Source organism: Calidris pugnax, unplaced genomic scaffold (genome assembly GCF_001431845.1).
Source record: "Calidris pugnax isolate Ruff unplaced genomic scaffold, ASM143184v1 scaffold69, whole genome shotgun sequence".
NCBI classification, from domain to species: domain Eukaryota; kingdom Metazoa; phylum Chordata; class Aves; order Charadriiformes; family Scolopacidae; genus Calidris; species Calidris pugnax.
The window spans coordinates 1,117,163-1,128,786 of NW_015090859.1; the positions used below are offsets into that span (position 1 = coordinate 1,117,163).

General features: G+C 44.4%; 1 protein-coding gene across 3 annotated transcripts in view; it reads left to right on the forward strand.

The window, feature by feature from the left end:
- The window catches only part of ADPRHL1 (ADP-ribosylhydrolase like 1), a 34,119-nt gene extending 24,574 nt beyond the window's left edge, over positions 1–9,545 (forward strand). For all 3 annotated transcript variants that reach the window (XM_014944169.1, XM_014944170.1, XM_014944171.1), the window contains one exon: positions 4,285–9,545. In XM_014944169.1, coding sequence (XP_014799655.1) covers positions 4,285–9,025 — 4,741 coding nt within the window. In that variant the 3' untranslated portion in view covers positions 9,026–9,545. The remainder of the gene's footprint in view (positions 1–4,284) is intronic.
- Positions 9,546–11,624: the final 2,079 nt, after the last annotated feature.

Consider the following 11,624-nt stretch of genomic DNA (forward strand, 5'->3'; position numbering starts at 1 on the left):
TCGTTATGAATAGCAGCCTGCATGACAATATCCATATGAAAAGATTTTCCATACTATGAGCTACTTCGAACACTGTTTGAGCATGTTTTCTCTTTGCAGCTTCGCAAAGTGCTTTCTTGTTTGCTTTGGAGATACGGTAAACCAAAAGGAGTATTTATGTCAGTAGCCTTTCATTTAAGAGAATATCAAGACCTTCTAAAAACATTCCTTCTAGTTTAGGATGTTTCTAACATATATCTGTAATAAATTCAGCAGTAGAGAAGAGAGAAGAACATATCCTGCATAAGGTAGGATTTTCTCTAGTACTTCGGCTTTTCCTCTTCCTTTATAAAAAAAAAAATCACACAAAAAAATGAAGAGCATTCATAAGTATTCCCACTTTACCTTCTACCCAGGCTGGGGAGGACCGAGTTTGTTTCAGAGACTAAGATAATCTAACTTAAAAGGCAGTTCCCAAAGACTGGACTTGTAAAGCACCATTTCTGCAGTTGTTGAGGCAAGCAGCGTGTTGGCCATCATTTCACTGACAATACTAAAAAGGCCTGTGCATTGGTCCAAGTGGGAAGAGCTGCTCCTGGTTTCCTTCCTTAGCTATGGGCAGCTCTTTGAACCAAACACCATCAGACCTGGGTAGCAACAGAGATGCCCGGGGATGAGGGGGCCTATGGGATGCAGCATCTTGTGTGCTCCAGCTCGTGGCCATTTCCCCAGCGCCAACCGACAGAGAGGCAGAGCAACCCATTGATCTCTGGCACCTTCTGCAATTTAGACAGTGTTTTCCAATGTTTTCCTTGTCTTTTGATGAAGTCTCCATAGCACTGCCTCCTCCTGCCCATGCCCTGTCCTGAGTACTGCCCCCATAGCAGCTAGTCCTTCAGGTTCCCAGGCTGTGCAAAATAGTGGTCAGATATTTAACAGGTAATTTGGGGTCAACCAACAGGGTCTTCTCTTCTCACACCAGAGACCATAATCCAGAAACTCCTTCAGCTGTATGCTTTTAACAAACGCCAGGGGATGCCACCACCCGCAGCTACTAAGCAGCTTCCAGGGCCCTTACAGAGGAGAAAGGCGTGTGTTGGTGCAGAAGAAGGGTGAAGACAGGGCTGGGGGAGAGCTCCAGCTCCTTTCCCTCTGTCACGGCCCATCGGCTCTCCTCCGCTCCGTAACACAACGGTGGCTGCTGCTGAGGTTTCCCTGGTCTGGGCCAGCCAGCGGGATAGGGTTGCACTGCCGCCCGTTAGCATATCAGCCTGTTGCCACCTTGATGCTGCCATGATAAGTGTCACCAAAGAACCTATAAATAAATAACTAAGCTGCCTGTCTTATGCATCTTAATTATTCACGGGCCAAGAAGACAGGAAACTTTTGAAGGTGGCGTTGCCTCCTCTGGAAGTCCAAGCGGAAAACGATGCAGCAGTGCAGCAGCACCCCAAGGCAGCACCATGCACATTAAAAACAGTGGAAACCAGCATCTCCAGGGGAGGAGAGGGGCAAGGAGGTTGAAGTCCACGTTAGGCCATTTCACAGCATCAGTGAGGAGCCCAAGAATCTGCCTTGTCATCTGGTGGGAAATGACTTCCACTAGCATGGGGATCTTCCTTGTGCACTGGGGGTACCTGCCTGGTTCCTCCCAGCCATAAGTGGGACTAGAGTTGACTATCTGTAGTTGATATAGAGATGACTATGTATCCCTGATAGGTCACATAGTTAAAGAACAGCAGGATACAATTTGGGAAAAGATGGTGAAGAAATATTAGGGATGATGTCTTGGTCTGTTGAAAATTGTGGTCATGCTCCCGAACCTCAGAAACTCTCCACATTCACCCTCCTTCCCCAAGCTGGAAGCATGGTGTTTTCCAAGCATTGGGACAACACAATCTCACCACTACCTACATTTTCTGTGGTGGTCTCAGGATTTAGTGTCATTGTACCACAGCCCTTGCACAGAACGCATTTCAGATTTACACAGTCATGATGCTGGTTTGCAGTCATAATCATCTTGGAAGAACTGCAGATGCCCTAAAAAAGGTGCCATAGCTGTTTGCTCATCTACTGCTCCTTGCTGGTGAATATGGATCAAGCACTCAATCCATGCAACATCTCTTGGTACTTAAGACAATGCAGTGTTCTCACAAGTGCCTTTCAGAAGGCATCCTATAAGAATGCTCTAACATATATTTCACCAAAACCATAAAAGGAAAACTCTGAACGGAGCTGACTAGTAATATATTCTAATGAAGCTATTCGAATTTTATAGCTCATAAGTGATTAATTGCCTTGAATACTCATAGTAAAAAGAGTTTGATCTTCTTCCCTTCACAATCAATAGTAGTTTGGCTACGCTGACCCACTGAAAGAAGGACTAGTCCATATTCTACCGTGGACATTTATTGTATCCAAAGTAGTTCAAATGGGAGAATTAAGCAGAGCATCTGGTTCTACTGCTGTGCTGAGAGATCAGAGGCTGCCCTAAATCACGCTGGTTGAGATGGCCCTATGCGTGTTTCTGAACACACCAGGCACTTCTAAGGGAGGAGAGGAGCGATCTTCTGCCATGGCAATGTTTCATTCAAAATATCAGCACGCTGGCTATAGGAGGGAAGGTGAACCAGGATATTTTTAGGCTCAGGTATACCCTGAATTCTATTTTTTATCTTTATTCTGAAAATTCCCATAGTTGGGACAAACAAGGATCTTGGTGTAACACATAACAACCTTTCTTCCTTGGCTGTGGTCAATTCAGTAAGGGAAGGGTAGGTGTTACCACACTGTGCATGTGGGAGCATGCACCTGTGCTATGCTGAAACGTGGTTATTCCCAATCAACACCTACAAAGCATTGTTTGTCACATTAGACATGGGCCAGTTGTCACGCTTCTTTCTTTTATTGGCCTTTAAAGATATCTACAAAGTCATTATAAATAGACCTTCTTCCATTCAAGATGGCAACTTCATCCTGCTGCTGAGGGATGTAATTTTCAATATGTGCACTTGAAATGCAGCCAAGTGGAATCCAAATGTCACTACCCGACTGGACAAGGACCAGTTTTCCCCCGCCCCTTTGCAAACAGCCCCCATAATATCACAGTGGGGGCCTGGGTCCAATTTCTTTCAGAGCCCATGGGGTACCAGCTGCTGGGGCACAGCTGGGCCTTCCCCAGCCTTTCCAGGCTGACGCTCCCTGAAGGATGAGCCTCTTTGCAGCCTTTCTTCATTTCCTAGATGTGGGCTTAATTTAAAGAATTTTTTATTCCACTTCTGCTCATAAAAAGTAATCCCCTCCCGGTATGCAGGCTGCATTCTGTGAATGAAGCTATTTCACTGCATGGTGAAGTAACCTTCCAGTTTTTCGTGGTGTCAGAAAGCCGACACCTCTTGGGTTTTTTCCCTCCTAGCCCCATCTATTGTTATTGACTTAACGTTCCAGCTTTTGTGCTGAGTTCAGTATTTTATTTAGTAACTGATCCACGCCAATTAAAACGTTGCCTGAATCCCCAGCTGTCCAAAGGCCTGATTCTTCAAACCCAAGTGTAGGCCCAGCATATCAGCCTTCTTGCTCCAGATTAAAGGGGGTTGTAGTCAAGGGACGTTGCCAGGTTTGTGGTGGTGGTGCTACGCTTCACAAAGTGGATTTAAGACCATAGTCCTGATGTAGGTTTCGAATGCAGTTACAAAGCAAATCATGCAAATCCTGTGGTGTTTTTTTTTCATTCTGGAGAGGTACCTACTGACTTCTAATCTATACCAATAGCAAAAACTATCAGTGGCATATTTGTGCCCCTCAGCCTTGATATTTTAATGGTTTGAGTCTATTTTTATAACCCAGAGGCAGAACCATGTTTTTCTGCTAAATGTGTTCTCATCATATTTTTCTTTGCCTGCACTTCACCTAGCAGGAGAGGAAAACACCTTCGATGTTGCCCTGGCATTAGGACACGGTAACACTAAATGAGTGAGGAGTGGCACAGAGGAGATGCAGTCACCCCAACTAGCATTGCTTGCTCCCCTAAGTGCTTCCACTGGCCACAAAACCCAGAAGAAAGAGCCAACGGTGCCATGTGGGACCATGTGAAGCCCTGCACGCTCCCGCTACACCATGCCTCACGAAGCTTGTAAAGCACTTTGCATGCTTTTTAACAGGCCACTAATGACAACTCTCTTGAGAAGTTCTAAATCAAAGTATTTTTTTCCATTTTATGCACGGCAGCATGCCATTAAAGCAAAATAAGGAGGTAGTGGCAATGTCGATGACTTGAAAAGAACATTCGTATTTTCTCTTGCGCAGCACCAAAAGCCCACGCTTTTGCGGAGATGATAAGATGCTGGTAGACCCTTTGGTGCTGAAGAAGAAGCTCAATAGGATGGCGACAGAGCAAGGGGCCTTTGCTGTTCTCAGCAGCCTGCTGCTGTACGTCACCGAGCTCGCAGCCGGCGATCCCCAGCTCAGCAGCAAGAGGACAAAATGGGCAGAAGGTAAAGAAAACAAGGTGAGTCATAACCAGCCATGTCCAGGTCCAAACAGGGGCCAGCATCCGACCAGATTTCAGCTCCTGAGGTCCAGGTTTCTAAACAACAATCGCGAGCCGTACACCAAGAAAAGAAGAGAAGTCGGCAAACTGGTCATTAAAGAGAAGCTGTGGGTGAGCAGGGCTGGTAACAGAGACAGGAAAGGAGATGGAAAAGCCACGGAGGAGGATGCAGACACAGCGCCCAGCGAGAGGGCCAGGTGGAGCAGCGCCAGTGGGAAAAACACAGTGAAGAACATCCTGAAGAAATTTTTAGCTGCCGAAGAAGCCAAGGAGAAGTCTCCCAGCTGGAAAAAGAAGGGGCCCGACAGTGGTTTGCCGAAAATAGTCAACAGGAGTTCAGTCCTGTCCAAACTGAAGGAGCAGTTTGAGCAAAGCGCTCTCTGCTCGGCCGCAGAGGTGAAAGCATCGCTTCTGCGCAAAGGGGAGAAGAAGACGAAAAACTTCCCAAGCAGAAAAACTATTCGTAAGCCCGAGGTCAGAGTGCTGCGCACGGCAGCAATGACAGCCACAGGTATAAAGAACCCAGAGTCCCAATATTTAGTGTGCTCCATGGTCCCGGTGCCCAAACTCAGCATGGCTACCAAAATCAACCATCCTTGGAGCTGGTCAAAAAACAACACTGCAATGCAGCCTTTTGGTCATGACACACCAATGAAGGAAAAGGCGGGGTCTGACAGAGACCCTGGTGAAAAAAAACCACCAGCAAATGCAGCACAGGACAGAGAGGACAAAGAAGAGTTACTGGTCGCACCCAAGGTCATGTCTGATGCAAAGGATCATGCTGAGGCTAAAATAGATTCCACAAAGCAAGGACCGAACTTTAACCCTAATCTAGATAGCTCTTCTACTACCTGTAAAAACAAAGCTCTTGCAGACTGCGTTCCTCCCTCATCTGAACATAGTCTAGGCAGCGACAGGAATAACACGCCATCTGGGCCTGATACATCTTCACTACCAGGGTTTACCAATGCTGTGCAACACGTTAACGAAGGCATCCCACCTTCTAACTCGCCTCCCTCTAGCACAGCTGAAGGATCTCATGAACAAAGCCTTCAGGATACTAAAATGGGTGAGATTCCTGAAATAACCATGTACGTATACAGTTCAGAGGAAGCTGACACAGAACTCTCAGAACCAGAAAAGGATCCTTTCTTTGCAGGCCAAAAATGTTTTCCAGAGCAGAAAGCAATGGAAAACATTCTGCCATTTCACTCTCCAGGAGTTCAAGCATTTTGTGAAATTGAGCCTCCAATGGAGGATTGGCTGCTAAGTGTCTTAACACCAGCTTCTGGCAAAAAGCCGCCAATAGTCCAAAAAGAGGCACCAGGTTTAAGAGGAAGATGTTCTGAGGAAGCCAAAGAAGGAGTGAATTATCACAGTGAAGACAAAATGTCCTCTAAATCTAGCAAAAATGATGGTGATGTCCCAACTATAAAGGAAGAGGAGAATAAAACACCAAACAGCCAGATGCAAAATGAATCCAAAACCAAGCACCCACAGCCTCCCCAAGTGCCCAGCACACAAAATAACTTTGGTAATTCCAGTCCTGACATATCAAATTCAGATGTAAATCAGACCGAAACCCCTCTCTCTTCAAATGAGAACCAGGATCAGAATCCTGGTGCTGCAGAAGACCACATATCTTCTTATTTGGAAAAGACACAGAGCGCTTTGCCAGGCGACCTTGTGAAGCACAGCTTCTACTTTGCAGATGAAGATTTTGGGAAGGAGAAATTATCTTCATCAAATGAAATGATGAATCATGCCCTGGGCAAGAGTACCTTGACTGACCTGGAGACCTGTCACAGTCAATCTAAATCTTTCATTGAGTGTGAAGAGTCCACAGCAGATGAGATGCCCTGGCCTGACTCTGAGGCATGCCAGTCACCCTCATCAAACCCTTTACCAACACCAATGAGTGGGATTGCAGGACAAAGAATCCATCACACTCTTGGAAATCCCCCAGCCCTTCCACCTATTGATCTGGTGAGACGAGGAGCTGGTGGTGTGGAAGATGAGCGTACCAGCCATGGATGTGAGAAGCACCCACTACCCTCTTCAGATGAGCTGACAAACTGTGGAAATGATACTATGGTGGAGAAGAAAATTGAGAAAACTGCATGTGATTTCAAGACCCAAGTGCCATCCCCAAATAATGCAACAGAAAATGAAAACTCTACAGCTGAAGAGACAAATACATGTCAGAGCATTGAGAATTATCTTTCACTTTCAACCAAGGAGCCAGGAAAACATGAAAATAAAACCGCACTAGCAAGAAAGCCCCTATTACTTGTGGAGAAGAACCGAACACCAACTTCAGATGATACCATGAAGCAAGGAAATGATATGCTGGAAGAGAACCTATTTCCTTCCTCAACTGAATTGGTCGCAGACCGAAAGAAGCATGCAAATGGTAGTGATCAATTCTCCAGACATAAAAAGGATAAGCTCTTGTCATCAGATGATGACATGAAGCATGAGAATGATAAGACGGATACAGAGGACAGAGAAGAGAGAAATGCCTTGCATAAATCTGAGGAGGAACACATATCCACACCAAGGGATACAATGGATCATGATTATAACTCTTCAAATGAGGAGAATGCTCATAGACCTCAGACATCCCAGTTTCCTTCATCAGAGCATGATACCAACATTCAAGGAATGAAAAATACTGAGCAGAGTTTGAAATGTCTAACACCTTCAAGAGATGTTGTGAAACACGAACATGATCTGACAGTGGATGAAAACATCTACTGCAATAATAGGAAACACAACCTGTCTTTATCAAATGAACCAATGAAACGTGCAAATGGCGGTGCAGAGGAAAGAAACATCAAGTCAAACTTCAAGAATTATTCAATGCCAACAACAAATACATCAAGTCAGGACAATAAGACCACTGATGAGGAGAAATTCCCTACTAATTTGAAAAAAGAACTGGTGCAGGATAAAAAGGTTGGTGAAGGAGAAAGAAATACTTCATGTGATCCTAAAAATCAAATACCATCACCGAATCCATTGGTGAAGCAAGACAATAAATCATCCCCTCTAGAGACACAGAAGCAGATGTCACCAGGTGACTTGGTAAAGCCTGAAACTAAGTCAGATGAAAAAAAGACTAAACACACCTCTGAGAAGCTCCAGTCACCTTCTGAAAAAGTGCAGAAGCCTCAAGAAAGAAGGTCTTCAGGAGAGAGGAAGCAAAAGACAGCAGCAGCGGAGGACACTGGGTCACCTGAAACAAAGGCTGTGAAAGAGGATAATGAGCACCAGCGTTCTGGGAAGTACCAGCTACCTCCTTCAACAAAATCAGCAAAGCATGAGGAAAACACTCCAGGAGGAGACAAGCAGCAAACGAGATGTGAAGAATTTATGACAACTGATACAAATACTGCAAAAAAGAAGAACAAATTTCCAAGTTCCAGGAAGTACCGATCCATATCATCAGAAATATTGGTTACACCTCAAGAATTAAATACCACAGAACAAAAGCAACAAACACCACCTTCTGAAAGCTTTAAGAAGCCTGGTACTAATGCTGTAAAAGAAAAAGATGAAGGTCCAAACTCTGAGAAGGCACCCTCTTCAAAGAAAGTGGTGAAGTCCCACGAAAAAAGTACTTCAGGAGACAGAAAGCAAAAGACACCAGGGGCAGAGGACATTGGGTCAACTGAAGCAAAGGCTGTAAAGGAGGATGATGAACACCAGTGTTCTGGGAATCATCAGTTACCTTCAAGTAACTCATCAAAGCCTGAGAAAAATCCTTCAAGAGGAGAAAAACAAAAAACTGTATATGAAAGTTTTACAAAGCCTGATGCTGTAAAAGATAAAAGTGAAGATTCAGGTCCTGGGATGTGCCAGTCCCCGTCTTCAAATTTGCTGATGAAGCCTCAAGACAAGAACACCACAGCCAAAAAGAAGCAATCGCCACCACCACCCGATGAAGAAACAACGTATAAAACTGGTAGTGCAGAAAAGAGGAGTGGACCTGAGAGAAGAGAAAAATACCAGCCACGCTCTTCAGCTCAATCAGAGAAACACAGCAGTGATGGCTCAGGAAAGGAAGGCCCTGTGGGTGACTTCAAGAGCTATCAAACTCCATTGCCAAGTGATGACATAAATAGTAAGAGCAATACTATCCCAAAAGAGACCAGTTTGTCTAATACAGAGAAGTCCCTCAAATCATCCTCATTTCTTGTTCCATCAAAAGATGAGGAAAATCCTGCTGGAAATAGAAAAAGACAGCCTGGATTTAAAAAGTACCAAGTACTCTCATCAAAGAATTTGGTGAGGCATGAGAAAGATGTTGCTGAAAGGGAGGGGAGCTGGCAGGCAGCTGGCAAAACAAATGAGAGAAAAGCAGAACTGGAGGACTGCTCTAAAGCAGCGTCATTCTCAAAATACACAGTGGAAAGCTACAGTGAAGGACCCTTAGATTCATCTTTCAAACCATTGATCATTAGAGTAAGTGACACATTTAAGCATCACAGCTAAAAAATATGGCTACAGCTTAGGCAAGAACTTACAACTGATTGTGCCATTGATCCTCTCAATCTTTCTTTTTTTCTTTACTCTCCAGGGCATTATATTATCATTTTTTAATCACAAGGACATTGATGTGCATCTATCTGAGCTGGGCTTTTTTTCTTTCTTAAACATTAGCCTGAAGACATGAATTAAATTAATCACTGCAAGTGAATTAGCTAATCACTGAATTAATCATCAGTTTATAAATTAAATATGAGAAGGGCTTTGAGATCAGCGTGAATTCAGCCCCGCTCCAGACTCTCCTTGCTAACTAATGGGTTTTGTTTGTAACAAAGACAACTGTTCAGGGTGAACTTTATTTGTGTTTACTTATTCTAATGAAACTCCAGTAGTACTTTTTCCAGGAATGGTGGTAGGCAGTGTCAGCTTTAATTATGTCAAAAAGCGCTTGTTCTGAGCTCTGCCTTTTCATGTATTAATGGGAACTGTTGATCAATTGCTGCACTGAGTGATGCTGTTAGTAGAAGTAGTGAGGGAGGGAGGGAGGGGAACGCTTCATTTATTTGCAGAAAAGTCCTCAAAGAACACTGATGCTACAAGAAGATTTACCATGAATGCAAATGTTCAGCCTCATTAATATTAATATTGGAAAAAATGGTGATTTAACTTCCTCTGAAGCTACTTGCACTTTGGCCATACGCTGTATGCGCTATTGTTGTAAAGATGCACCATTTCAAGGGGTTCTTAATTACCGCAGATTGAACATGCAACAAGTGTAAGAGCTCAGAAAAGCCTGACACTGAAGGGCCCTGAGGACCTCTCCTGAGAACAATGTTAACCAGAAAGACTCAACAGCTTGCCAGGGCAATTCAGCTCTTCCTGGGACATCTGTCCCACTGAATCTCAAGGCACACAGACACGAGGCAGGTGCCGCAGATCACATTTAAAGTCTTAGGAAGTGTTTATTTTACAACGCAACGTGAAACGGAGCAGTAAGAAGCAGCCAGTGTCACCGAATCCTGTTCTGGGGATATGATTTCTTTTGTGTTCACAGTAAGAGCAGCTTCTGCACAAAGTTTGCACGTAACAAGTGTTGTTTTGGAGACGTGAGAGCAGAGCTGCTGCCTTTGGTGGTGTAGTAAAGCAGTGATAGACAGAAAAATCTTACAGCACCACTCTCCCGTACACCACTTTAGCTTAGTGTCGTAACCACACATTCAAGTTAAAACTTACTGCCGAGGAACCCCAAAGGCATATCCTAAGGACCCACCTTCACAAAGTTGCAGAGCTACGCAGAAAGATAGAGGTTTTTACACAAATGAGGTCCTGCTCCCCCATGGCAGTGACTTCCCTTCAATTTTTAAGATGCTCTCCGTGACCATACTCCATGCAGCTGAGGGCTGGCCGTTCCTACAGCCCAGGTTGGCAGAGTGCCCCGACCCACTGCCAGCAAGGGAACGAGGACAAGAGCAGGCTGGCAGCAAGCTGAGGTCAAACCCATTTGCCAGCACAATGCACACAAGTCACATACGTGACAACTGGGCTGGCCCGACTGGGGACACTGCCGGGAGGAAGAGGGGGGATGAACATCACATGCCCTGACGGTTGAAGAGGTTTAGACTTTGATTTCTTTTCCTTCATTTTCTTTTCTTTTCCTTTCCTTTCCTTGGTATTCCATGCCAAGAATTAGGCTTTCTGGCATCTGGAGCCTCACAAAATGAAAATCACATATGTATATCACACTGGTCCTCAAAACAGAGGCTAAACAGAATTTATTGGTGGTACAAGACTGCCCTTCTGTGCAGAGGTGTGCTTCACCTGCTGCTTTTATGAGCTGGCAACCATAAAGGCCACTTTGTACTTAACCTAAACTGTAATTTAGATTTTATTGTCCATGATTTCATTTCCCATTTGAGAAAAGCTCTTACAACATAAAGCTTTTGCACTAGACTTGAATAGTAAATTTTCTATTAGCTGGCCTCTCCTGCTGGCAGAGGAGAAACCGCTTTAATTATTGTTTTTCTAATCTTTTAAAATAAATTTAAAGGTTTTCTCTTTTTACCCCTTATTCGCACCTGGAAAGATCACTACTCTGTCACAAATTAAAGGACTTCTGTCTGCCAGACATTAAGCAGGTGCCTGCCAGGAGAGCTAGCCAGTGTGTACCAGGAGGCCCTCAATTCTTCCAATTTACATCTGCAATGTCTATTTTTCTCAATAGAGATACAGCAGTAAGAGACGCCAGCACAGCACCCTGTGTTCAGGACGAGTCAGGCAGAGTCATCTTGTGGGGTTAAATTTCAGGTTGTTGCATGCCTTAATCTCTGCTGGTAAGACATAAATCATCCAGCCAAGTCAACTGACTGTTCCTCCCTGAAGTGCACTTAAAACATGACAGAGATTTGCATTAAATGCCTCCTTAAGGGTAATGTCTCACATAAGCAAGTCACGGAGTTTCACTTCAGGAGTTAACACAATTAATCCTCCAGGAAAGGAGAGAGTGAGGCCATACTAATTCCAGTGGTGATGGCTAGAAGAGCAGTAGAAGACTGGTGTGACTTACAGTCAACAGCCCCAAACAAGCTACTCCAGACCATGTTGACAA